This window comes from Lactuca virosa, chromosome 4 (genome assembly GCF_052849685.1).
Source record: "Lactuca virosa cultivar CGN04683 chromosome 4, Lactuca_virosa_CGN04683_v6, whole genome shotgun sequence".
NCBI lineage: Eukaryota > Viridiplantae > Streptophyta > Magnoliopsida > Asterales > Asteraceae > Lactuca > Lactuca virosa.
The window spans coordinates 292419218-292446292 of NC_136429.1; the positions used below are offsets into that span (position 1 = coordinate 292419218).

Here is a 27075-nt window from a genome sequence, read left to right on the forward strand (position 1 = left end):
TACCTCCTCTGGTTGGCTCCTGAACGGGGTCCATTATGCCTTGACGGATTCGATAGTCCACCAATGTTCGAGCCAGGCGTTTGGCACTGTCAAACGTAAGAGGTTTCGCTGCTATTACGTTTCCTTGGATTGGAGAAGGTAGTCCCCAAATGTATCTCTCTACCTTCTTGCTCTCTGGGGTAACCATCCCAGTGCATATTGCAGTTAAATCGTTGAATCTATCGGTGTAGGCATCTATGTCCGAGCCTGCCATGGTAAGATTCCACAGCTCATGCTCTAGTTTCTATACTTCGCCCCTTGGGCAGTACTCTTCCAGCATCATCTCTTTTAGATTTTCCCAGCCCATTGCGTTTTCTATTGGAAGAGTCAATGACTTGACATGGCTATTCCACCATGTAAGGGCTCTGTCAGAGAAAGTGCAGGCAACAAACTTCACTTTGCTCCCTTCTGGGCACGCGCATAACTCAAAAATCGATTCCGTCTTTTCGAACCATCGCATCAGGGCGATAACTCCCCCATTTCCATCGAAGGATTTGGGTCCACAAATCATGAAGTCCTTATATGAGCACTCCTTTGCGTGTCCGTGGTTAAAGCTGTTGGTACCACTACCCGATCCACCGGTACCACTTGCATTGATTTGAGTCATGACAGCTGTCACTGCGGCTGTTACTGCCGCCTGAAAGACAACTGGGTCATACTGAGGAGGTGGCGGCGGTGGGTTGTTCTTGTTTTTGTTCGACTTCTTCGGTGGCATCTTTCCGCCATAAGGTTTAAAAAGATGATACGAGGGTAAGTCCTTAGTGGTTAGAAGTCGAGTGTTATCTGAATCAAAGTTGTCTCAGTTCTGAATGTATCATGTTCTGACTTTCGAAGTAATTCATAACAGAGGTCTATGCAACATAGACTTATGAATTTGATAGTGACTACCCTCTTAATGAAGTTATGGGATCTGGTTTACTGTTACTAGCTGATATGATAAAGGCGATAAGCCTAACACATAGTGTGAGAAGTGTAATCACTAACTCACTAGATCGCATTGGTTAGTTAATTATTAGTATGACGTATATGGTGCTCTACCATCTTGCGCGCCTCGGGAGGGGTTTCCTGTCATAGTTATGATGGTCCTGAATTTATGATGGTCCTGTCATAGTTATGATTTGTTGTCTCTGAACTTTCTTATGGTTTTCCTATTCACTGTAGTTTATGCTTCGGGTTCTACCACAGATCTCCATCACCTCCTGCTGGGAGATTTGCCTCCTCGTATGATTCCTTCTCGGAATCCACTTTATGAACCCTCTCTTATTCCTCATTGACTTCTCTGTTGGTGGTTGTAGTGGAGTGGCTATCTATATCTAGGTTGCTCGCGCGAGAATGGGAATGTCTAAAGGGTCTTATGGGATTAAGTAGAACATTTCTTCTGTAGTTATTGATGATCCAAACTGGGTCCTCCTATAGTCAAGCAGTGCATGCAAGCTGTATATAACCAAGATCAAATAGACCTTCGAATAGGTGATCCTACTCTAAAACCACAACAAAACAAGGAACATGTAATAGAGCGAAAATCACCAATTCTAAGTCTATAAGATCCCAGTTATATATAACCCTGGAAGCATGCATTTCGCAACTATAGACCTGCCAGTAAAGGTCTTTTAGTTCTCATGTAAGTTTGTTATAGTGCCTAAAATACTCTTATAGTATTTTATCTTTATGTTTTGTTCTAAGGATACTTTGTATATAGAGTTAGGTAAGTTTTAGGCTCGTTGCAACACCACCATCACTCCCAAACACATGTTGGTCGTATCTCAAATAAATATAGTTGATCAGGTTATATTTATTCCAGATATGATTACATAACTACTTAGGTTTGACTATAGTGTCCAACATCTAAATTGCTATGTTCTTATTTGTTCTCATTGTGATACTTGTTCTTAGTATGTATGCTTATTAGTATACTTCTCGTAAAATACTTATATTTTAAAAGTATACTTTTAATCAGAGCACTCCGGCCCCATTGTATTTATAGTTGTATATCTTTTACTAGTTGATATACTAAGTTCACTATAAACAATGCTCTGATACCAATCTGTCACACCCCCAAACCGAAACGGCGGAAACGTTCGAGGGCGGAGGACGTCATGTACAGTATCACAACAATTGAATAATAGTAATCAAAGCAACAACAACCATTGTATTAATAGTATAGTGTTTACATTACATTTGAATCATACACGATTGACTGCAAAAAGTAAATACAAGTAAAGACTCGAAGCTACAATGCTTCGTCTTCTTGAATCTGGGCGTGTACCTGTCTACTAATGTCATGAGAATGCAAGTAGGTTTTGAAAGAGTATCAGCATAAAGCTGGTGAGTTCATAAGCATTTTGTTTTTGGAAAAACTGTTCTTTGTTCTTTTGAAAAGTGCGTTATGTTTCTCCAGAAAACCTTATATTTTCTGATATAATTAATGTATAAACCTTAAGTAAAAATGATTCTTACTAGTTCCTCCTGCGTGTACTTAGTGTATACAAATCATATACAATCCAGATCGAACAAACAATCGATTGTGTGGTTCTGCCCCAAGCCCACAACCAAACAAGGAAAGGGAAATGAGCGGAGGCCACACATTCCACTGGTTGTCGGATCCTCATGTACATAATCCTGAAGTATTCACTAGATACTTACAGAGTCAACTGTATTGGTCCTTTGATATCTGTTGAAAGTGTTCCTCAAGAAAATCCAATATTTTCTTATGTAAAGCATGATTAAACCCATTCTTTCTATAACTACTTAGCTCATACTAGTTACGTATAAACCAATATCGAATGGACAGTTAATTGTGTGGATCTGCCCTAAACCCACAATCAAACAAGGAACAGGGAATGAGGCGGAAACCACACATTCCACAATCTATCGGATATTCTTCATACGTAACCCGGATGCATAAACTAAGGAATTATAGAATTAATAATGAATATTCGTTAATTGAATAATTAACCAATTGTTTGTAAAGTACCGATGTTTACCCTGGAAAATCCTATATTTTCCCTAAGTATAAGTTATTGAATCCTATGTTCCAAATCGTAGAGTACAAGTATCTATCATACTTATGTTCTATAAACGTTGTTCTTTTTGAAAACCCTGGCTACCACTAGTAATGTATAGTAGTCTTATTACATAAATAAAACTAGTTGAAAACGTGTTATTCTGTATACTGAAAGTGTTGTTAATACCCTCCTGTGACTACTTAGTACATACGAGTTATAGAAATCTAGATCGAACAGACAGTCGATTGGGTGATTCTGCCCTAAGCCCACAACCAAACAAGGAACAGGAAATGAGGCGGAGATCACACATCCCACTGCATGTCGGATGTTAATTTCATATTACCCTAATGTACATACTAAGTCATCACATAGTTACTAACCCTGTCGACTGTTTGTTAAGTATATTATTACGTGAACGAGTCGTTGTTTCCCCCGTGAGTTCTTATAACCATACTGATGGAATAATACCAAAACGACGTACTTCGGACGTCGAAAACTGAACAGACGTTTGTCACCCCCGGTTGACTGTGGCTAATAGTCAGGGTGCGGAATTGTCAGTCCCGTATAGATCTATACACAAACTCACGCTCTCCCTCCACGAGACTCTAGCTATAAGACGTGTCTCACACTGTAGTTCTCTCAACAAATCCACGAATAATACCATGAAAAACCCTTTTTTGTTATTAACATGAATCCTTATAAAATAATATCTTTTATTTCATAATTCATAAGTTTGTTTCCTTTGTTCTGATAATTGTGTTTTCAATGTTTGTATCCTAATATGTTTTGTAAAACTGATTTCAAGTCTAGTAGTAACGATGTTTACCATGTTTAGTAAGATATATATTCAACGTATGCTAATGATAGGAAAATATAATAAACCAAATTATATTTTACAACACAAGATTACTTGTGCTTTTACTTGTATTCTCCCCCTGAAAACATTAAAAACTCGGAAAAATATAGGGGTATGAACTCACCTTATGTGGGTGATTCGATTGAAGGTTCGCGTGAGGATGAGAAGTTCTACGATTGAATTCCCGAGACACAAACGAGTCCTAAATGACCTATAATGGCATATATATAGGCATGCAATTAGTGTTTTAAACAACTAACATGCAAGGAAACACCCTTAGGGACTAGGAAACACTTGCTAGGCAGTGTTACAATCACATGTGATTGACTAAAAGGGGTATACGACCATACAAGAGAGTGTACGGCCAATGAGTGTACGGTCACTGAGTGTACGACTAATGAGTGTACGGTCAAGGAGTGTACGGCCGTACACTCATGGAGGAAACATGCAAAAATGGTGATTTGATCAATGGGGAAACTAGTGGGTCTAATGTTCAACAAGAAGATGGGCAAAACACTTGATTTGGACCCCTTTTAGGGTGTGTACGGCCAACCTATGAAGGGTTTACGGCCGTACACCCTCCAAGATCATGAAGGTGATGCCGAAACATGAAGAATCGAGGCTTGGATCTAGTGGTCTTTCAAGTATAACAAGTTTAAGGTTGAAATACTTACGTTTTTGGAGCCTTGGGGTGTTCACGACCGATGATAGTTGAGAGAGAATGGGAGTGATCACGGTTGGGAGGAGGAGAAATGAGAAGAGAATGAGCACCATATATATATATATATATATATATATATATATATATATATATATATATATATATATATATATATATATATAGAGAGAGAGAGAGAGAGAGAGAGTGTGTGTGTGTGTGGTGTACGGTCGTACATACCTTGTGAATGGTTTTCCGGACCGAGTCAAATCTCTCCAACCTCGAGTAAACACATTCTAACACCCATTCATACATTACACTAAGGTTAGAAGCTCTTAAACGGTTCTTTAATATGGCTAAAAGGTAGCCGAAGCAAGTTGGACCTTGGATTAAATTGATTGGCTTTACAATGCGAAATTTCGGGTTGTCACGAATAATTATAAGTTTTTAAAATTTATAAAATTACTTAAAATATACAACTTACAAATAAAAAAAAATTCTAAAATCTTTCAAAAAAAACTAATTAAAATAGTTTTTAAATTATAATTTTTTTAAAGTAAATATTTTCAAAAAATTTTAAAAACTAAAATCTAAAAACCTCTAAACACTATTGAAAAAACTAGTTGATAATGGCAACCATAATTATTGGTATGGGTTCAAACAAAAACAAAGATCCAAAGAGTACAAGCAAACGCAGCATTGTTTCTCAATGCAGAAAAAGAGCTCACTTTCTTCCTTCATTCTTCGGTCAACGAGTCACCAAAACAAAACCAGCAACTTTTCTCCCTCCTTTCCCCTCTCTCTCACATACACATAGCAATCTGGTTGTGTTCTTTCCTAGCCTCTTGAGGTTTCCCCACACCCCCATTTATTGTTCTTCACCTTTGTTGTTGAGAATATGGTGCTTCCTTTAATGCTCCGCCATTAAAGCTCTCGTATCACACACAGACACAGATTTTGAAGAAATATCCTACACCCATTTCTACATCTATCATATACACAACAGAACGCGCCTCTTGTAAATTGCATTTAATTAATTCAAACAAAGGGTTTGTTTTTTGCACCCGAATTTCACACAGACTCGGCGCACAGAGGAGTTATGGGTATTATGATTTGCACGGACATCGCCATCACATCAATCGTCATATAGTTATGGGCGTATGATGAACGGCCCTTGTTTTCAGCGTTTCCAATTATAGCAGTGTCATTCTTTCTGTACAGGAAACAGTGTCACTTCGCACAGGGATTAAGATTTCAAGTTTTGAACGAGTTATTATGTCTGGTTCGACACTTGAAATGGATTAAAGGTCATTTCTGTTTCGGGTAATCATGGAAGCTATGCTCAAGGTATTATTCCATTTCTTTTTCATCTTCCTGTTGCTGGTTAACTCGGTGTTGACCCAGTCGACGGTGCGGCGACTGAGTTCCGGTGTAGAACGAACGGCGCTGTTCGATCTTCGAGCTTCCTTAGGAATAAAAGCCAGATTCTGGCCGAGGAAGTTAGACCCATGTACCAACTGGACAGGGGTGGAGTGCAGCAACGGCAGGGTCACCGGAATAAATTTGTCCGGTTTGCGACGAACTCGTGTTGGAAGTCTTTCCCCTTCTTTTTCTATCGATTCCTTGGTTCGATGTACCCAATTGGGTACCTTTAATTCTTCAGGATTTGTTCTTCCAGGGCAAATCCCTGATTGGTTAGGACAAAATCTTAGTGCACTCCAGGTGCTCGACCTTACGTCTAGCTTAGTCTTCGGTCCAATTCCTTCGTCAATTGGTTCTCTAAATCAACTCAATCGTCTTCTTCTTGCCAATAATTCCCTTACTGGGATTATCCCAGATTCTCTGAGGCAGCTTTCTTCACTATCGACTCTAAATTTGTCGCTCAATATGTTGACAGGATCCATACCCTCTTCATTTTCAGCTCTCGCGAACCTCGCAGCTCTTGATTTATCTTCAAATTTCTTATCTGGCCCGATCCCTATGAACTTTGGTTCATTTTCTAGTCTTCAATCCTTAAATCTTTCCAACAATAGTCTTGCTTCTTCTCTCCCTATACAGCTTGGAAACCTTTCTCAGTTAGTTGACCTTGATCTTGGATTCAATTCATTCTCTGGATCATTTCCAAATGAACTAGGTCGTTTAACCAATTTGAGGAGATTATCTGTTAAAAACAACAATTTGGGTGGAAATCTTTCTTCCAACTTCACACCAAATATCATCCTTCTTGATGTATCAAGCAACAACTTCACTGGCAATCTCCCAGACCTCTCAGCATTTCCAAACACTTCTGGTGTCACCTTAAACTTCTCAAACAATCAATTCTACGGAATCCTGAATTCCAGTGTCTCTAATCTGGATTCCATCGATCTATCCAACAACTATCTCCAGGGTTTAAATGTCAATCTTGAAAACACAACTTCCATATCAAGAAACTGCTTCATTCGAATCCCAAACCAAAGAAGCTTAGATGATTGTAGAACATTCTATCTTCTAAGAAATCTACCTTTCAATGGTGATTCCAATTCCAATCCCATAACTCCATTGCAACCTCAACTCCCTAGAAAGAGCAACAACAACAACCGTTTGAAATACGTTATGGCTGGAGTTTTTGGTGGACTTGGTATCTTTATAATCATAGTTATGATACTATTTTTAGTATTTAAACCATGTAATAAAAGATCAGTAAGCCAAAGAAGTGCAAATGTAGAACCTGTTCAAGAAGAAGGAAACGAAAAGGGTCAAACCATTTCAGTCAACTTAATGTTTGACTCATTTTCATATGAGCAAATTTCACAAGCCACAAGTGGTTTCAGTGATTCAAATCTCATGAAACATGGACACACTGGAGACATCTTTAAAGGGAAATTAGAAGATGGAGTTTCTATTGTTGTGAAAAGAGTCGATATGCGTGTGTCAAGAAAAGATTGTTACATGTCTGAATTGGAGTTGTTTAGTAAAGGAATGCACACAAGATTGGTCCCACTTTTGGGACATTGTTTGGAACATGAAACTGAGAAGCTTCTTGTTTATAAATTCATGCCAAATGGGGATCTTTCAAATTCTTTGTATAGGTCTACTAGTTTGGAAGATTCTGGTTTACAATCTTTAGATTGGATCACAAGATTAAAAATTGCTATTGGAGCTGCTGAAGGGTTATCTTATCTACATCATGAATGCAATCCTCCCATTGTTCATAGGTATTATTCAACAACTTCATTCTTTTTAACTTAATAATTCTATACTTGATTTACATCTGACATGATGTTTATCAAGAAGGGCAGTGTGGGCCAGCTTAGGGGTTGCTGGAAGAAAAACTTTTTTTTTTCAGATACTTTATTGTTTTTTTTTTAATTATTTATAGAGATATTCAAGCAAGCAGTATTTTACTTGATGATAAATACGATGTACGTCTTGGAAGCTTGAGTGAAGTTTGTGTTCAAGGAGTTGAAGAAAATCAAAATGTTATCTCAAGGCTTTTGCGGATTTCATCGTAAGAATTATTAACAAAATATTTCACCTCCCTTTTATTTTTTTATAATATTTTATATTGTCTTATTTCACTTTCTTTTTATTGTTTCTCATACAAACATATTTATACCTTTTTCTCCTTTGTATATCTGCAGGAACTCTGAACCAACTCCTTCTGGTACTATTTTGATCTGATTGACATCAGTCCCAGTGCAATACATGTCAAACACAGTATAACCTATTCTAATATGAAGAAACATTATCGGTTTGAAACTTATATTTGTAAATTTGTTTATTTACCAAACAGGGTCATCATCACCTCCAATTTGTGCATACGATGTGTATTGTTTTGGAAAGGTGTTACTGGAGCTTGTAACGGGCAAAATTGGAATAAATAATTATGAATGGGTGGAGCAAACATTATCTTTCATCAACAACTATGACAAAGAACTTGTATCCAAGATTGTTGACCAATCTTTAGTGATAGATGAAGACTTAATGGAAGAAGTGTGGGCTGTAGCCATAGTAGCAAAATCTTGTCTAAATCCAAAGGCATCAAAAAGGCCTCAAATGACTCATATTTTAAAAGCATTGGAAAACCCTTTTAGGGTTGTGAGGGAAGAAGACTTTAGTTCGGGGAGATTAAGGAATAATTCTTCTAGAAGGTCTTGGAGTGCTGCTTTGTTTGGTAGTTGGAGGCAAAGCTTTTCAGGGAGTGTTCATAGTCAAAGTCAAAAGAGCAGAGAGGGTGTTAGTGGTCAAAGGAGAGAGAATTCTCAAGGGAGTGGTGCAAATGATAAAAGATTGTCAAGTGAGATTTTCCCTGAACCAGTAGACATCAATGATGTGGAAAGACAAGATGAAACTCGATAAATTATGAGCAATTTTTTTTATGGTTATGAGATTTTGTGGTTTGAAAAGCATGTATTTATTGTTGTTGTGCTTGTGATAGATCTAGATCCATTGAAGTTGAAATGTAAATTGCTAAAGTGTGAAGCTTTGTGACAAAATCAAATTGTGTTAGAAAGTTTGATTTGACACAAAATCCAAGTCAGATGTATTTAGGGGCTAAGTGCTAGAAATAAGAGTACATATGAAGTAAATGAAAGGGCTAAATGCAAGAAATGATAATGTACTTTCTTTTATTTGTGTATTTTGGCACCATACTTTCATTTCTTTATGTTATATCATTGTACTCATCTTGTTAAGATTTGGTATCCCTTGAAATATCTACCTAGTTATAGCATTGTACATCCAATATTTTATTTTTTTTGTTAGGACATTGTATTTTGAAAAAGTATCCGATTATGACTGTTAAAGTTGTATTCTATTTGGATAATGGAATTTTCAAGGTATAATGATGTAATAGGAAGAAAAGAAAGTAGGATCTTGTCATCAACATATTGATGAAAGTATGTTGTTATTCTTGCATGTAACCCTAAATGGTACTTGGGAGTTAGAATCTCAAATTCCATAATGTGTTGTGTTTAGGTGTCAAAAAACATGTTTAAGGGATCTGATCATTCCTAGAGATTGAATTTCATTCGTTGTTTCATTAAAAGACAAAAGTGTCATGTAGACCCGTTAAAACACATGCACACTCTTTCTTTAACATAATCTACATTCCAGTTTCTTTTATAGATAGCAAAAGAATGTGATTGAATATCATTGGTATTAAAATTTCTTTAACAAATTTCATTTCTTCTAAAAACAAAATGTGAACCAAATGCTCAATGAATGTTCATGAGAATTAGAAAATGATATCGGTGATATAGATGAAGATCGGGCGAGATTTTTACTCCACACAAGGAGCCCAAATTCTTGTTCGATGAAATCGTATATCAGATAAAAAAAATGGAAGAAAGATCAACATAAGCAATCAAACCACATGTTAAATGCAAGAAATAACATCCTTTCTTTTATTTTATATTTTCAAGTATTGTTTTGCATATCCCTGATTTGACTTAAATAAAAACCCCTCGTGATTTAACATAAATAAACTCATTTTAATTTGATGTTTTTGTCATTTTCTTGTTTTTGTCTTTTGTCTTTTGTTTTATTATTATTATTATTATTATTATTATTATTATTATATCATTTTGTTTTTGATTATTTGTGTTTTAGAAAAACTGATTTTATATATAATTGTATTTTTGTTTTTCGTTCGAACTATCCATGTGTTATTTTTTTCGTTCCGACTATCCCTATGTAATTGTTTTCGTCCGGACTATGAATGTGTTATTTTTCGTTTGCATTATTATTGAGTTATTTTTTTCGTCACGATAATCCATATGTTAATAGCAATGACTTTAATACAAGTTGGGCTAGCCCACTTGGCTAACAAGATGTTTTTAACTATAAGGTCATAGGTTTAATCCCAGACATAAAAAATAATAATAATAATAATAATAATAATTTTAACAATGACTTTAGCTCTAGGGACCATTTATATAAAAAAAATAACTTTAGGGACCATTTATATAAATTACCTTTTGTTAGTTAAGTTGAAGAGATATCTTAATAATAATGATATGACTCTTCATATATCAATATATCAACGTCCTTAGTAATAATGAATTGCTCTTAGTAACAATTCTTGCTCTTACTAATAGTTCTTGTCGTTTGATAATTAACATGGACTATCTGCGTTCTTTCTTCGTTCGGACTAACCATGTATTTTTTTTGTTCTACGATTATAAAGCATCAATATACTATAGACCATTTCGTTTATTATTGTTTTTGTCTTTTGTTTTTTATTTTAAATGTTAAAAGTTATTATCTTCATCTTAATGTCATCAAGTTTTCAAACATGATATCCATTAGTTTATGTAATTTTGTTACTTTAACTATAATAACCATAATAATAATAATAATAATGTGTATTTACTAAATATAATAAAAAGTAACAATAATGGGTACAATATGAAAATCGCTACAAGAAATGAAGTAGGATGCTTGCTATATACTATATACTACAAATAATTGAAAATACAATGCTATATCTTTCATTTAGCCCATCAAATTCAAACCACTAGAGATACATTGAATCATAAACTAATGATACATGAATCATCATATAACAGGAAAATCACAAGTAAAGTATTTTATAAAGTTGTTAAACGTGCCAAAAACTTCAAACCCTTAAACCTATTTGACACATTTACACCAAATCCCAAGTATTTTTCTCTCAAAACATCATCATCTACACATGACCAAGTAAGTCCTCTTGCCAAACTCCCATCCCATATAAACCTCTCTGAAAATGGATTCACCAAGCTCCTATAAAACTCTTCTGCTTCTTCACACATAATTCCCTTAAAAAAAGAACACACTTACATGAACACAAACCAACTAAAACAAGCAACCATGGAGTAAAAAAAAAAAAAAGACTTACTTCTGCCATGGATGTGATCTTGAGTGAAACATCATTGCTAAGAATGATAACCTTTTTATCTTTACTTTCTTTGCATAACTGAATAGCAGTTTCAAGAACTTTAATTTCTGTTTCAATTTCATCATCTTCCATGTGAATCCACCATTTTGTAGTCATCATACATTCGTCAATCCATTTCAATGCTAAAGAAACCTTTTTTGTAGTTATGTTGAAGAAATCATGATCATGTTGCCTCTTTATTTCCTTTAGTTCCTTTAACACTGATTGAAGAAAATTGTTAGTAGATTTATATGACAATAACATCATAATCTTATATGTTTATTTACCGATTTTGGGTATGAAAAGTTGAGTCCCTTTGAGGCCTTGTAGGAGTTTCAAATGCTTTAAAGACTCTTTGTGAAGAAGGGTATTAGTGTCTAGTATCATATTCCATCTTTTCTTTTCTCCTCCCTGAAAGTTTTAATGAAATAAAGAGCCAATTACTAAGGGTAAATTATAAATAATGACATGATATGAAAGTAAAAGTAAACTTACATTAGATGAATCAATGCCCTTTTCATCATCATACTCTGACACATCAAAAATGTCTTTTCTACCCTCACTGACAGCTTCCTTCAACATTGCACAGATGTTTGATCCTTTACATTCATCTTCCTTCCATTTTCTCAAAGATTTCATTAAACAAGCATTGGGATCCTTGTTCTCTTTATCTGGTGTAAAAAACTCCATTTCCTTTCCATTTAAACTATCAAAAAGAGTCCTTGAATCTTCATTGGCTCTTGATATTTCTGGAGTAAAACTTGTTTCTTGATCCATGTCTGTTTCATCCAAAAGGTCCAAAAAATTCGATTCTTTCTTCATAATTTCATGATTTACTGATTCAAATCTGACACCCATATCTACATCTTGTTTTGAAATGAATGATGTGCAAAAAACCATAGAATCTGATTCATCAGTGCATATATTAATCTCATTGCCTCTTGCTATTTCTTCTTCTTCTTCATGGGTTTCAATAGCATCAAAAAGAGCCACAGAAAGATCTTCTGGTTTGTTTATGCTATCAAAGATCTCTGTTTCAGATAAAGATTCAGAGACAACAATTGGTGCTTGAATAGAAACAGTGCTAAAGATTTCATCTTCTTCATTATCAATGGAAGATTCTGAACAGATCCTCAATGAATTTGATTGATCTAATTTCTTTAGATTGTCAGAAATCTCTGTTGCAGATATAGATTCAGGGACAATAACTGGAGCTTGAACTGAAAGAATGGCAAAGATTTCATCACTTCCATTGTCTGTTCTCCATGGGCTTGAGTGTTCTGTATCAAACTCATCAGCTTTTGAGTTGTTAAGCACAGAAAACTGTTCTTCATTGGTGATCTCATGGGATTGATTTTCTATTCCAGCTTTTGAGCTAAAGATTTCACCATTTTGGTTGCCTGTTTTAGATGGAGTCATGTGTTCTTCTACCTCAGTCTCATCACATGAAGAATTTAAGTAGTTTGGTGCTGAATATGTCGATGGGTTCAATTTCTCCAAGGAAGAATGAAGATTCGTGTTGGAAAATGAAAATTCCGAATTCTCCAAATCCTCATTAGAGGAATGTGTCTCAAGATCATACGAGCAACTTTCATCCTATATAAATCAAGAAAAAGAAAGAACAAACATAAAGAGGCAATTCATCGAACAGCTTGCAGGCAGACATATTTACGCATCACAATCGTGAACTTCGGATAATTTTAATCGAAAAGAGTAAGAATACTGATAGATACCTGTGTTTCTTCTTGTTTTCTGAAGGTGTGAGGCACGAATGGATCATTAACATCGAAAGCTTGGCTCAGTGGGACCCAATGCAGCTCGTAAACCCTGCTTGAACCACCCATCTTCACCGTGTCTCCCTCTTTCAGTTTCACGGAAACCCCTGGTTCAATTCTCTTCCCCGACACCCATGTTCCGTGAACTACGATTTTAACAATATCAAATAGATAGTAATGAATCATTTCCCCCAATCCCAATACAATATAATCAAAGAAGATTAAACGATTTTACCTGATGATAGGTCAACTATTGAGAGCGTATGTGAAGACGGATTTGAGTGGATACGGAGATGATATCTGCTGATACTAGGGTGCTCCAGAGTAATGTTGCAATCTGGGTGTCGTCCAACAAGCAAAATTTCTTCATCGGAGTCGTGATTTATCGATGATGTTCCGGCTGCAGGTTGTTCGGTGGAGAAGGGAGGTGGTTTACGTAAAAGAAAGATGTTCTTGAGGATGGAACCGTTCTTCAGTACAGTGAATGCCGGAGTTTTCTTCACCTGAATGTGGATCTCTTTGTCCTCATACATGGCTGGGTTCTTGAAATCAAAGAGACTGATAATGTTCTTCGTGTCTTCTTGAAATCAAAGAGAGTGTTGTATTTTTCAATGAAAATACTACCGTTGACGATGGTTTTGAAACGGCACAAATACATTATGAGAAGGGTTCATGAAGATTTGAAATTCAAAATGGAGTAGGAATTGGTATCCTTCTTTGTCATCCTTTTGAACATAGAAATGAGTTTGCCTTGTGTCTTTACCAATAAGAAAATTCTTTCACCATTTTTATGTAATAGACTTATAAATATTAAAATTTTAATAGTATTTGCTTATTTAAATTTGCGCCTTGTACATAATTACTTATTTTAGGGAGATGAAATCAACTTTCTCATTAAAGTTTTTCTTTTTTTTTAATTTAAGAACTTAGCAACAACCATTCTTAGGCGGTCGAACGGAGTAGGTCGCTCTCCTCGGCTCTGCTGCTAATGTGGCTTGGTAAACACCAGCAACCAACTGTGTATTGCTCTCCTCGGCAAAGCTTGGCAAGGGAAAAGGTTGAGGTGGGCAAAGGAGAAGGCTAAGGTGGAGCTCGACACACACGACAACACTCACTTCGACCTTAACGATATTAATGTGGAAAAGGAAAAATGTGAGGAAATGGTATTCTACGACTTATGTATATGACCATGACATCTGTAATTGCGAAAACATTTGAATCGACGAGTGGACACTTGTTGTGATGCAATGTCTTTCAATAATATATGAAAACCTTAGTTGTGACCTTTTCATCTTGCTCTTAAAAGAGAAGATGTGAAATATGTTTGAATTTAAATAGGAAAACTTTGGAAACGAGATCGTGAATTCGTATATATTATTCATAGATTTGGTGGTCATGTTATGTTAGTCTTGTAATATTTTATTATGTGGAATAATATTGTAACTGATGGAGATAAGTGCCTAAAGCCATATCAAAGCTCGGTAATATTACTATAAATAGCAATGTCCTTTTGGGTTACACGTAAGAACAAAAATGAAGCAGATCTAAAAAGATATTTATTTGAGGGACTTGTTTTGTTAATTAATTAATAGTTTAATTAATTAATACGGCCTTCGTCCCATATTTATTGTACACTTTTGACTTTTGGAGTCTTTATTCTTCAAATTTGACCTTAAATATTTTTGTTTTTGATATGTGATACTTGATACAAAATATATGATTGTGTTTTAAATGTCTTTTGATTGTTATAAATTTCATCAAGTAATTTATAACACAAATAAAAATATTTAAGGTCAAAGTTAAAGAATAAAGATTTTAAAAGTCAAAAGCGGATAATAAATATGGGACGAATGGAGTAGTAAATAAATGGAATATGGAATACACTATAATGATTTGAATTCATTAAATAATTATTATTATATTTGCTAATAATCTCTAGGGTTTCAAATCACGTCCCTATAACTAGAGGGTTCCAAATCCGGTTTTGATAGTTGAAAAATATACCTTTCAGCTACCAAAATTTGGAACCCGAAGTGTTGTCCCCACGACGTGGCAAGGTGTTTCCCACGTCGTGGCCGAAGAACATAATCGAGATTTCGATTCTGTTTGAAGATCTTAGTTCGAGGATTGCTTGGATCTGTTTCATCTTTGTGTCTTAGGTGTGATCACAGAAGAGGAACTCTCCTTTGGGTTCTCTAGTCAAATCCACTGGCTCGTCAGAAGAAGAAACCAACTAAGAAATCAAAGATATGTTTTCTAACCATTGTGTTCTACAAGTTACATAGATTGTTTGAGTTTAGATCCATACATTTCGAGTTTAGATCATATTTGTTTATGTTTCCGCTGCTTTTTTTATCTAATGAGGCTCGAAACCCATCAGTGGTATCAGAACGTTTTAACTCAAGTCTATTGTGCTTAGACTTTATCATTTGAGCATGTTAGGGTTTGTATGTGTAGGGTTTTTGTTTTAAAATTGTATTAAAAGTATAGAAATTTGCCTTGTTCGAAATTGAATATGTTTAGCCTTGAAAAAACAACGTTTTGGTCGTTATGCCTCTTCTCCACGATGTGGCTGGTCCTCCACCACGTCATGGTATCTACATTGGTTCACAATTGTCTTCGTCGCCACGACGTGGTCGCTTCTTGACATGTTCTGGGGTAGATCTAGATATCTGAATAGCAAAAGGACAAGAATCTTTTTGTGAAATTACAGTTTTGCCCTTCGATGTTACTTTACTTACAGTGGAGGGCCCACCACCAGTGGAATCTGGAACTACCCCTTTACATTTTACTCTTACTCTCAATTTTTCATTTTTGGCCATGTGTAGGGCCCTCCTTGTTTTTATTGAAAGCATATTCATGTGACCCTGTATATCCTTTTTGGTTTTAAAACCTTGACCCACAAAAAATGGTGTAACATGAACTACCCCAGAAGAACAAGGCACCTTCTTATTCATGTTTTTTAACATTCTCTTCCTTAGGTCTTCCTCATATCCTGCACTTTCAAACTCATCATTGTTGATCACACCAAAATCATCATCTTGGTTTAAATCTAATTCTATGTTTTGTCATTGTCCAAACCATTCAACCTCATCCACACAACTATTAAACTCTCTCATATCAACCTCCCAGTCATCTAAAATAGCTTCTGGGTCAACAATGTAGTCAGAATCATCCTCTTCTTCTGTATGCTCTTCTGAATCATCTTTTTGAATCCTCTGTGTGCCCTTGTTCATCTTGTTCATCCTATTCTTCTTCAACTTCAACCTCTCTTTCAAACTCACCCATATTGTGATATCCATCACTACTAAAAGGCTCAAAATCATCTAGTATTTTCCTATGATCCTGGCAATTAATATCAACTGTAATTTCTTGCATTGTATCAGTTTCTTTTGGTACAGGGAAATACGAATCACCCTTAAACTCATTAACCACATCTTGTTTGTTTGGCTCAAAAGGAACTAGGGACATGGAAAAATCATACACATCATCTTCTCTCTGTGCTTAATTAGCTAATTCTTTAAGTGGGACATTCATGTCTAATTTCTTGCTACAAGAACCAATTCCTTTCTTCTTGGGCCTAATCCTATTAAGTTCAGGAGAAGGATAATCATCCAGTTGCTCAATAACAACTTTACTTGGGGACATGAAGTAAGTGTGAAGTCTTGTAGAACCATGTTCAACGTACACATTAATCACTCTGTTTTGAGGGACATATTGAGCCATAGATATAACATCTTGATCATTTCCTAGAGCCTTCAATCCAAAATCTAAGTCTAGATTAGGAATTCTATAATGATAGTACATTGTGTCATCCTTAGAATACCCTATCTCACGAATCATGTCATTTAGATCATGAACTGAAAAAAGATCAGTGTCAAAAAAGTCAAAGAATGCCAACCTTCCCTTGACGTACTTTCCTCCAGGGAACTTTGTAAAAAATCCACCATGATGTATCGTTAAAGTGAAGAAATTGTCGTGACCATCTGAAAAAGAAAAATCGATGAGCTTTGAATATACAAACAAAGAAACATCAAACAAAAGATTAAACAACTCATTGTAATCTTTATCAAGGTCGGGTGCAATCGTATGAGGACCACGTAAATTCCACATATACGGTACCATTTTTAGTTGATAAACCCTAAAATCGGATGCGAGGGATGAAGGATGAAGATCGTCAAGATGATCAGTAAGCTAAAGTGAAGTGGAGATGAGGGGGGGTTTCTTGGACTCTGGTTAATCAGAGGATAGCTTAATGACGTATCACTGCCTAATCTCATCTTAAATGAGCGCCAAACATAAAAAGACGAATATACCCCCACATTAATGACTCCAAACGGTTACAAACTGACAGTGTTATGAAAAAGGACCTCCAATGTAACTTTTACAAACCACAAGGGCCAAACGCATCAAAAAATAGATAGAGACTAAGTTTGTTACTATTGGCAAACCACAGGGACCATTTTTATAATTTTGTCTAATATTTTTGTAGTTTTTTTTTACCTCTAGTCAAGCGGTATCCGGTGTTGCCTCTCTCATTACGGTTGAGGGTTCAAGTCCCTTCATGGATATAGTGGAATTTAAGAGTAGTTACGATTAGATTAGATTTGTTGTTTAAAAAATATGTAAGAATATAAAAATGATATTTAAAGTTTATAAAGATACGAAATAAATTTCTCTATATTTTAAACTATATGCAACATAAAGCCATAAAGCTTGAGATAGACGTCCCAATGACTAAATCAACACATCTGAAAAACTTTAAAACATAATTTAACACGATTTGAATTCAAAGAACTAAAGAGCTACAAACCAAAACTTTAACAACAAAGTTTTATCAATAATTCCAATAAAATATCGACCTCCTCTTTTTCAATAAAATATCCATCAATTTCCAAAAATAAATAATTCGATATTCTATAACACCACCCGCAAAGATGTCACCACCGCCAATATCTACCCTTATCCCCTCCACCACCATTCTCACCGCCGTATTCCCGCCAAAGTCCCCGCAACCATCACCACTTTCCGACCCCAAACAACCACCTCATTCTCATTCTCAAACTCAATCCTCATCTTCTTTCAGCCTCGTTCCGACCACTCGCAGAAAGGCTGCCGCCGGCGTCATTCTAACATCCATAGTTTCACTCATCCATCAACCTCCTGTCGCCACCGCATTCTCCTTCGGCATTTGTACGTGAACTTCGATTCATGCTCGCTTCTCGATTACTCGATCGTTTTTTCGGATCAATTTGTCTACTCATTGATATGATATGTTAAATTATCTCAGCAGGACCAAAGGATTGGCTGAGAGAACAAAAGAAGAAGGCATCCAAGTATCTATTAGCTCCGATTGATGCCTCTCGCAACAGTCTCCAGGCTGCATACCTCATAATCAGTACTGTTCTGAAATTGGTTAATTTCTTTGGTATTGATTAGATTGAATTTGAATTTGTTCTGAAATTGATTGATGTGAATTGTGATTCGCCAGCAGCTAGTGGAACTTCACCGGAAAAAGACTTGGAAGAAGTTCAACGGCTGCTTATATCGGCTTCTAGAGACTGTATTCCTCAGGAAAGGAATTCCATTGTTACTTTTCAATCTAATACTGGCGTTGAGGTTTTTCTCTATTTCCCTATTTCCCTAATTCCTTCAGTTCTAACAAGATACTTGAACTATTTCATCTCTCATTGTTACTTTGAGTTTATAAGGGGATTCAGCTGTTGATCACATTAATCCGCCATTTTTAATAGAATACCACCTTCCTTTTCTTTTCTGTTTGCAAACTGCTTATTATAATCTTCAACTGAATGGATAAAAATGCAATGGAATCACCATTTCAACTTGCAGGTTTGCACATTCAAATTGGTCCTAAAAAATGCAGCTTCACTGCTTGATGACAAGGATCCAACAAAAATAGAGGCTGAGACTAAGCTCAACGATCTTGAAAGGTGATTATTTCTTACAAGTTATATGTATGATTTCTCGACTTTAAAATACAATCAACAACACTGGTCCTTTATTTTTTTTACAATAATTTCAGGTCTTTTAGTTCTCTTAATAGTGTCACAAATGGAACTACCCCTCAGCTTGTATCTGACAGGTAATTTTTCAAACATGTAATACAGTTTTGCATAGTGTTTATATTGCAATTATAGGTAAAAAAAAAAAAAGTAAATTTCCTATATTAGTAAAATTAGTAAAGTACATTGTTAATTTCTTATACGTTACTTTTCTACAGACAAAAGGTGGCAGATGCACTAATGGACACCATATCTTCCCTCAACAAATTCGAACAGGGTGTCAAAGATTGTCTTGAAATTTAACTCATTCAGTTACTTTCTTGAATTTTCCTCATGTTTTCAAGAAACTCTTAATACCAAGATTGATGTGTTTCTTGTGATAACATTATATATTTTTTATTACTCCTTTAAAGAATCAATCACATCAACATCAACACCAACAAACCTAACATAAATATAAAAACTTTGTATAAATATAAATATAAATATAAATATAATAAAAAAAAAAAATTCACGAAGAAATAGTTTTAGGTGAACCGGAAGCTTGCACCAAATACAACCGACAGCAAGGCGTTCCATCATCGGGGTGGTTCTGAAATGACCTCGGTACCCCTCTCAATTTATTAAACAAATTAAGCGGGTCATGTAACAACCCATAATCAGCATCCGGATCCCCAATTTGGGAAAGATTCACCTCAGAAAACCCTAAAGTAGGTAGCAAATGATCAGGCCAATCACTGTAGAAATGAAAGTTAGAACTCGAAAGTGTTGTTGATTGTTTGTTCATGAAATCGGCTAACAAAACGGTTTTTGTGAGGCTGCAATTGTCTGCTATTGTTTTCAATACTCCCATGGCTTGTGAATGAGGGAGATAATAGATGATTCCTTCAAGAATCCAGACTGTGTTTTTTTCGGGAATGAAGCCTGATGATTGAAGCTTTTTGAACCAGTCTTCTTCTCTCATATCTGCTGCTATTCTTGTGAGGGATTTTGATTGTGGGTTTATGGAGTTGTTTATTGCTGTTTGAAGTAACGTCTCTTTCATTTCCAAGACTTCTGGGAAGTCTATTTCGTAAACATCGCTTTCTTTTAAGCAGTTCAATCGGTATGCCCTTGTGTCCATTCCTGTATGTAAGCAGACAAAATAACATGAATACTCTCCAAATTTATATATTTTTTAAAAATACTTTAGTGTTAAAAGACTTAAATCTATAGTGTATGTTGTGAAATCGATAAACCGGTGAAAGTATGTTGCCAAGTTGTTGTTTAGTACATTTTATACTGACATGGGGTAAAATAGTTCAGCGGTTAAATGGATAAAACGGTAAAAATACATTGTGTTTTTAATATTTACAATAAACAATGGCCTTTTTAAGATGATCAACTCATAGGGGTGTTTGGGACAGCAAAAGTTAATAAGTAAATAAACTAAAAAATATTTGGCTAGCTTATATATGTAAAATGACTTATGACTTTTTTTAATGCGTTTATAAAAAAATGTTTGGATTAGTTTTTGTAATGGGAAAAATTAGTAAGTCAATAAGTTAAAAAAATGTTTGGCTAGCTTTTATATGTAAAATGACCCAAAAATGACTTATTGACTTATGATTTTTTCGAAAAATCAGCTATTTGTAACTTCTTAAAACGTGTGATTTCAACCTTATCGAGAATTCAAATTGAAAAGTTTTTTCTCCCCTCTAAACATCTTTTTAATTTGTTGGCTTTTTGAAAAAACCCAATAAATTCTTTAAAAAAAAACCCAATAAATTAATAAATTGTTTCAAAAAGCAATCCCAAACACCATCTTAATACCATTTTCTACAACGACTTGATAACAATTGTATAAAGGGATAATGACTTAATAAGATAATGTATTTTTCATTCTTAATACATTTAGTCATTGAAAATTTTTGTCTATATTTGACCATTTAACTTGTTTTTTTTATTTTTTTTTATTTTTTTTATTTTTCTTACACATCTGATCCTTAAAACCGGCAACTCTAGGTTAAGCAAAAAAAACGACTTAATAGGGTAATATATTTTTCCATTTTATATACATTTAGTCTTTAATGTTTTTATACACATTTAATTTATGACCGGTTTCTTCGGATTGTGCTCACAGCATCCTACTTGGGACAATCAAGGAGGTGTTTTCATATGTGGCTCGTTCCGCACTTATATCAGTAATCTGATTCACGAATTGGTTAAATAATGTTAGTGCTTTAGTTTTCTCCAAGCAAAAGATGTGTTCGCCTTTGGTTTCATTTATCTCCATAGCAAACAACGATATTCTTTTTTATTGCTTCCTCCCAACTCGAATTTGGACTACCAAGACAAAAGAACACACTAGCAAAAGTTTTCATCTATCTCCATAACATACAACGAGATTCTATGTAATTGCTTCCTCCCAACTCGAATTTGCATTTTCAAGACAAGGAATCTCGTTGTATGCTATGGAGATAAATGAAACCAAAGCCGAAGACATATTCTACTTGAAGAAAACTAAGACACCAACATTATTTGACCGATTCATGAATTAAGTTACTGATATAAGTAAGGGACGAACAACGTATAAAAACACTTCATTAATAATTGTCCCACGTAGGATGTCGTGAGCAAAACCTAAAGAAACTGGTCATAAAGACTAAATGTGTACAAAAATATTAAGAACTAAATGTGTACAAAATGAAAATTATATGATCCTATTAAGTTATTTTTTTCGGTTTAACTTGGAGTAACCGGTTATAAGGACCGCATGTGGGAAAAAAACAACTTAAATGGTCAAATATGAACAAAAGAATTTCAATAACTAGATGTGCACAAAATAAAAAAATAAATTACCTGATTAAGTCATTATCCCTAGTATATATATATATATATATATATATATATATATATATATATATATATATATATATATATATATTCTAGAGGTATATTCGTTTTTATTTAAGTTATATAGTTTTAAAACATAACCCGTATATTTATTAGTTTATGCTTACAACTTACAATAAACTAAAAGATAAATTAAATATTTTCTTATTTTTTGTGCCTACTATCTTCTTACCTATTTTAGATGGTGACAAATATCATTTAATTTAATTTAAATTTGATTGAATGTTAAATTTATACACTTCTCATCATCTTAAATGGGTAGAAAGAAAAATAAAAACAAAAAGTAGGAGAATATTTAATTTCTCTAACTAAAAATAACAAAGTTCAAAGTTAATGAATCAATTTATCTTAATATATTTGATATTAATAAATAGCATAAAACTATAATTTGGTATTATTTTATAGGATGGACACCAAATTTGATGCAATACAATATTAAGTTGGAACAACTTTAATACTCCATTTGGTATGAATGTTGTGTTAAATTGAGACACATATAAGATCATCTCCAACCTATCTTCATTTCCCCCGTAAATCGGTAAAGAATGAGGTAAATAGTGTTTCATCTCCAACTCTACTCTAATTTTTATCTTATTTTTTTATCCAAAAAAGTATATTCTTACAATATTCCATTTTTATAACTTATATATATTATTTTTATAACTTATATATATTGTCAAATACATCCCTCTGCTAACTAGATTTTAACAAATATATATTATATTTTTTCATTACAAAATATTATAAATTATATTATCATATTTACATTTTATAAATTTAAATTAATTATTACTTTATTATAAATAATTATTAAATAAATAAAGTTACATTTATAATAAATATATCAAGATCACGACCGTATTTGATTACAATATTTTATAAGTTATGTTACCATATTTCAAGTCTTTAGTATATATTAAATTTTTTTTAATATGAATTCGATAAATAAATATTAAACTCTATATTTATGATTAATTAATATAAATTAGTATATAACATGATATTACAAATATTAAATATTGCATTTAAATTATAATTAGTAGATAAAAATAAACTAGAATTATGTAAAATAAAAATGAGAGGGACTAAAATTTACAACCGAAACTTTAACCCTATTTTTGGAGATATGAATAGTATTCCCCCAAATATGAGGGAATACTATTCATATCACAAAAAATGGAGATGAAAATGGAGTAGGATTAGAGGAGAATTGGGGAAGAAATTGAGGAAAAAATAGAGGAGTTTGGGAGTGAGTTGGAGATGTCGTAGGAAGTATTAATTATAAAAAATATTAACATAATTAAATATAAAATATAATTATTATGAAGATTATTAATATATTTTATATTTAATTATTGTAATATTTCTTATAATTAATGTATTTTATATTTAATTATGATAATATTTGTGATAGTAGAAACTTTTAATGAAAGAAAAAAAATAATAATAATAATAATAATTAAAGAAGTAAATACTTTAATGGTTAAATTAAAGTAGCTTATGCTTTTCTAGATTTTGCCCAAAATCTTAACACTTATTAACATAATAAACAACATTAAATATCAATTTAGCATTCTATAACTAGTGATCATCATATACAATATTTAGCACAATAAACCATAACAAAATTTCTTAGTGGTTTAATCTCTAAAAACTAGAGTTAACATAACATAACAAGTTAGCATTTTGTTTGACGTCCTCTCCGACACATATTCATACTATTGCAGATATCCGTGTCAATATCATCATGCCATTTATAGCATATTAAATTAGAAACAAAAGTACAAATTGTTATGCGATCAGTACAAACTAACGTACGAATTCAAAAAAAAAAAAAAAAAACTGATCACGAACCTGCACCAAGAAGAACGACCTGAGCTCCGCCGCCAAACGACTCAAGAGCCGCCTCGAGCTTGGATTCAAACCATAAAGTCCGAACAGCAAGAATCACCCCAGAAACTTCTCTCGCATTATTCATCCGGTCATTCTTAATCTTCTCATAAAGATTGTTCAAATACGTTTCTCCGGCGAACAACTCCGCCAGCTGATCATTCACAACATGCTTCCAAAGTGCCCTTCCGGCCGCCGTCTGACAAGCCGATCGTTTAACCGAGTCCCAATCACTCTCAATCGTTGCATGAAGCTCCCGGAGAGCTTCACTGTACAACAGCTCCGGCCGCGGCCAGTTTTGGTGGTCGGGAAGTCTGCCATTTTGTTCGTACGCCATGTTTATGGCGGTTGGGTTTTGAAAGAGTAAATAGAGGGAGATAGGGAAGAAGAAGGGTAATGTTGGAAATATATATATATAATTTATAGCTAAGGGATAAGGGAAAAAGAGATAGCCACACAATACACATGAAATTTGAAATGAAACCAAATGGTTAAATCGTATCCATGTTGTTTGCATAGGGTCGTGAAGTAGTCCACGAAGGCCACCCATTTTTGCTATACCTTTTGGTATTCTTCAAACACTCTGAAAAAAGTAAGCTTCAAATCAATGGAGCCCATAAGAGTGAGATTATTTTGAGGTTACAAGTGTTAATGCGTGAAGTACAAGTGGTGTGGAAAGATCTTGAGAGACGTCATGTTGAGTAAATGGAAGTGATGTGTTGGGGTGTGGTTTGGTTGTCTTCGACCACCAAGTACAGTTTTTGTTTTGTTTTATTTTGGGAATAGGAATGGTTGGTGGTGGTGATAATGGTGTAAAACACTGTCTTGATCTTGTTGGAGTAGAATGTGGTTTTCAGGTGGTTAGGAATCAGGATGCTATGGACTTCTTCAACAATTACTAATGGATAGGGATTGTAAACAAACAATACCCTAGCAACTCCTTAGCTATCGATATACCTTTTTCATCGTCGGATATTTTAATGTACTAAAATATCAAGTCGGAGAGACAATCCAACAACATAACATATCATACAAAGGAAGTGAACATTTTATAGGGTAAAAATAAAAATGTGTAGTAATTGTATAAATCAACTACAAAACATATTTAAATATTTAACTTATGATAACCATATATAACATATTTCAATTATCATCTTCATCCTATAATAATACCCGTCCGGGGGTCAGTTTAACCGATGGTTGCTATCTTTTGCATGTAACTTATCTTTTTGTTTATTTGGTATTGGTTTGGGAGCTCATGTATATTTTTTTTAAAGTAAGTTGATATTTCTTATATGTAACATTATAAATAATTAAGTAACAATTTCATATGTAAAATCAAATATTACTTTTTGATGGGACATTAGACATGTCTCAATTATATATGTCCCACAAACTATTAGTTTTTTTAGGATGGACGGAGTCGAACGGTTTTGATGGCGGGTTCACAGCAATACCACAAGTACCATAGGCTACATGGCTCCAAGAAGAGAAGGTACCTGTAACACCCAAAAGCAGGTATGACCTTATAGCCCTTGAAGTATCTTGATATTGGCATAAGAGACCCTTAAGTACGCTGGGCGTACTTAAGAGTACGCTTAGCGTACTTGGTGAGGAGGAACGCGGAGGGGCAGCACGTACACTGGGCGTACGTGTCAGCATGTTCAAACCCAAAAAATCAGACTTGAGCCCTATATAAACATCCTTAACTCCTTTGAACCTCACCTTTAACACCCTCCTTCACCTTCAAACGTCCCTGAAAAACCCTAATATCATTTGTGAGTGTAGCTTGAGCTTTAAGAGTGCATTGGTGGTTCTTTTAGTGTTCATCCAAGAAGAAGAAGTTGCCAAGGAAGCTTGGAGTGTCATTTGGCATCAAGAATCTGATCATTTTCGACCTTGAGGAGCTTCTGGAGGTATAAAGCTTGTACCTTTTCATTTTAATCACTAGATCTAGCTATGGTTTCTAGTCTTGTCCCTTTAGTTGATCTTGGACCCTTTTCTTGTGAGTTAAGCAACTCCAGAGGAAGGAGATGACAGATCTGAGGTCCCTTAGTCCTTTTCCAACATAAAAATGGAGTCTTGGTGGGAGTTTTAACCTCATGCATGGGTTAAGAGCTTCAAAATGGTCTTTATGAGGGTGTTGGGATCATATGGTACATGCAACGACATAAAGTTGCCAACTTTATGCCTTAGGTCGTCTTAATAGGCCTAGATCTGACTTCTGGACGTAAAAGAATCGAACATTAAGCACTTAATGGAAAAAGTGCTTAATCTGTTATTACGCCGGGCGTAGATCTGCGTACGCCGCGCGTAAGTCCCCGAGCCCCAGCACGCTGCGCGTACCAGGGTGGTACGTTGAGCGTACGCATCGCAGACGGGCTTGGACCTATTTTGGGCTTTTGGGCTATTGGGCCTCACTTGGTTATTGGACTTAGATTGCATTCTGTAAATTATGGGTCATTTCATCTGTTATGGGCCTTGGATATATTGATTGGGCTTTAATGGGCCAAGAGGCCCATTAATGATATTGAACTTAGACTTTCGGCCCATTAGCAAGGAAGGGATAATTGGGCCTCATGAAGGGGTTGGAGTTTGGGATTCTTTTAAATAAGTAAGGTCTTGACATTAATTTATTATTATCATTCAGCACGGGAGGTTTCAGACTGTTAGGAGAGCAGCTTTTGTATTTCAGCGGACAGAGGTGAGTCTTCTCACCATACCTATGGGTCTAAGGCACCAAGGCCGGCCCATTATGTGATTATGGTATATGTGTTAGTCATTATGTGTTTTGATATGCTATGTGATTGTGTGTTCTGCATGGAAGACCCCGGGGGGAGCCCGATGCATTGGGTGTAAGACCATGTGGGGTAGCCCATGGCATCCCTAGGTAAAGACCATATGGGGTAGCCCATGACATTAGATGTAAGACCATGTGGGGTAGCCCATGGCATTCCCTCAGGTTTTATGTATGCATAGTTTACATGATGTGTTTGTAGCTTAATTGCTAACAGATTATGTGTATGTGATTGT

The 27075-nt window shown here is 34.8% G+C and overlaps 4 protein-coding genes across 5 annotated transcripts; 2 read left to right on the forward strand and 2 right to left on the reverse strand.

The window, feature by feature from the left end:
- Positions 1-5249: 5249 nt before the first annotated feature.
- LOC145108382 (putative LRR receptor-like serine/threonine-protein kinase At2g16250) lies at positions 5250-9171 on the forward strand. The gene is made up of 4 exons (XM_079045401.1): positions 5250-7755; positions 7920-8048; positions 8182-8204; positions 8334-9171. Exons 1-4 carry the CDS (start codon positions 5888-5890, stop codon positions 8897-8899), a joined length of 2586 nt encoding a protein of 861 aa, XP_078901527.1. The 5' UTR covers positions 5250-5887; the 3' UTR covers positions 8900-9171.
- Positions 9172-10996: 1825 nt separating this feature from the next.
- Positions 10997-13984, reverse strand: LOC145108383 (forkhead-associated (FHA) domain-containing protein). The gene is made up of 6 exons (XM_079045402.1): positions 13470-13984; positions 13193-13380; positions 11955-13055; positions 11747-11870; positions 11421-11680; positions 10997-11340 (listed from the first exon to the last, which is right to left on the reverse strand). The coding sequence occupies exons 1-6, from the start codon at positions 13765-13767 to the stop codon at positions 11131-11133; spliced, it is 2181 nt and encodes a 726-aa protein (XP_078901528.1). The 5' UTR covers positions 13768-13984; the 3' UTR covers positions 10997-11130.
- Positions 13985-18040: 4056 nt separating this feature from the next.
- On the forward strand, positions 18041-19640 carry LOC145108386 (plasma membrane fusion protein). 2 transcript variants are annotated; one of them, XM_079045405.1, is made up of 6 exons: positions 18041-18427; positions 18525-18632; positions 18729-18853; positions 19085-19185; positions 19278-19337; positions 19476-19640. In XM_079045405.1, the coding sequence occupies exons 1-6, from the start codon at positions 18172-18174 to the stop codon at positions 19558-19560; spliced, it is 735 nt and encodes a 244-aa protein (XP_078901531.1). In that variant the 5' UTR covers positions 18041-18171; the 3' UTR covers positions 19561-19640. The 2 variants fall into 2 exon arrangements, with proteins under 2 accessions (XP_078901531.1, XP_078901530.1); XM_079045404.1 differs by having other exon boundaries at positions 18042-18427; positions 18726-18853.
- Positions 19641-19681: 41 nt separating this feature from the next.
- Positions 19682-24540, reverse strand: LOC145108385 (Leucine carboxyl methyltransferase). Its single transcript, XM_079045403.1, has 2 exons — positions 24007-24540; positions 19682-20382 (listed from the first exon to the last, which is right to left on the reverse strand). The coding sequence occupies exons 1-2, from the start codon at positions 24377-24379 to the stop codon at positions 19769-19771; spliced, it is 987 nt and encodes a 328-aa protein (XP_078901529.1). The 5' UTR covers positions 24380-24540; the 3' UTR covers positions 19682-19768.
- Between the last annotated feature and the right edge of the window lie 2535 nt (positions 24541-27075).

Coding starts and splice junctions, on each gene's coding strand:
- LOC145108382 (XM_079045401.1), top strand. CDS start 5,888: ATGGAAGCTATGCTCAAGGTATTATTCCATTTCTTTTTCATCTTCCTG. Junction 7,756..7,919: donor AATCCTCCCATTGTTCATAG/GTATTATTCAAC, acceptor AATTATTTATAG/AGATATTCAAGCAAGCAGTA. Junction 8,205..8,333: donor CTCTGAACCAACTCCTTCTG/GTACTATTTTGA, acceptor TTTACCAAACAG/GGTCATCATCACCTCCAATT.
- LOC145108383 (XM_079045402.1), bottom strand. CDS start 13,767: ATGTATGAGGACAAAGAGATCCACATTCAGGTGAAGAAAACTCCGGCA. Junction 13,056..13,192: donor GAAAACAAGAAGAAACACAG/GTATCTATCAGT, acceptor TGATTTATATAG/GATGAAAGTTGCTCGTATGA. Junction 11,341..11,420: donor AGATCACATCCATGGCAGAA/GTAAGTCTTTTT, acceptor TCTTTTTTTAAG/GGAATTATGTGTGAAGAAGC.
- LOC145108386 (XM_079045404.1), top strand. CDS start 18,172: ATGTCACCACCGCCAATATCTACCCTTATCCCCTCCACCACCATTCTC. Junction 18,428..18,524: donor CGCATTCTCCTTCGGCATTT/GTACGTGAACTT, acceptor AAATTATCTCAG/CAGGACCAAAGGATTGGCTG. Junction 19,186..19,277: donor AAGCTCAACGATCTTGAAAG/GTGATTATTTCT, acceptor CAATAATTTCAG/GTCTTTTAGTTCTCTTAATA.
- LOC145108385 (XM_079045403.1), bottom strand. CDS start 24,379: ATGGCGTACGAACAAAATGGCAGACTTCCCGACCACCAAAACTGGCCG. Junction 20,383..24,006: donor GGTCGTTCTTCTTGGTGCAG/GTTCGTGATCAG, acceptor GCTTACATACAG/GAATGGACACAAGGGCATAC.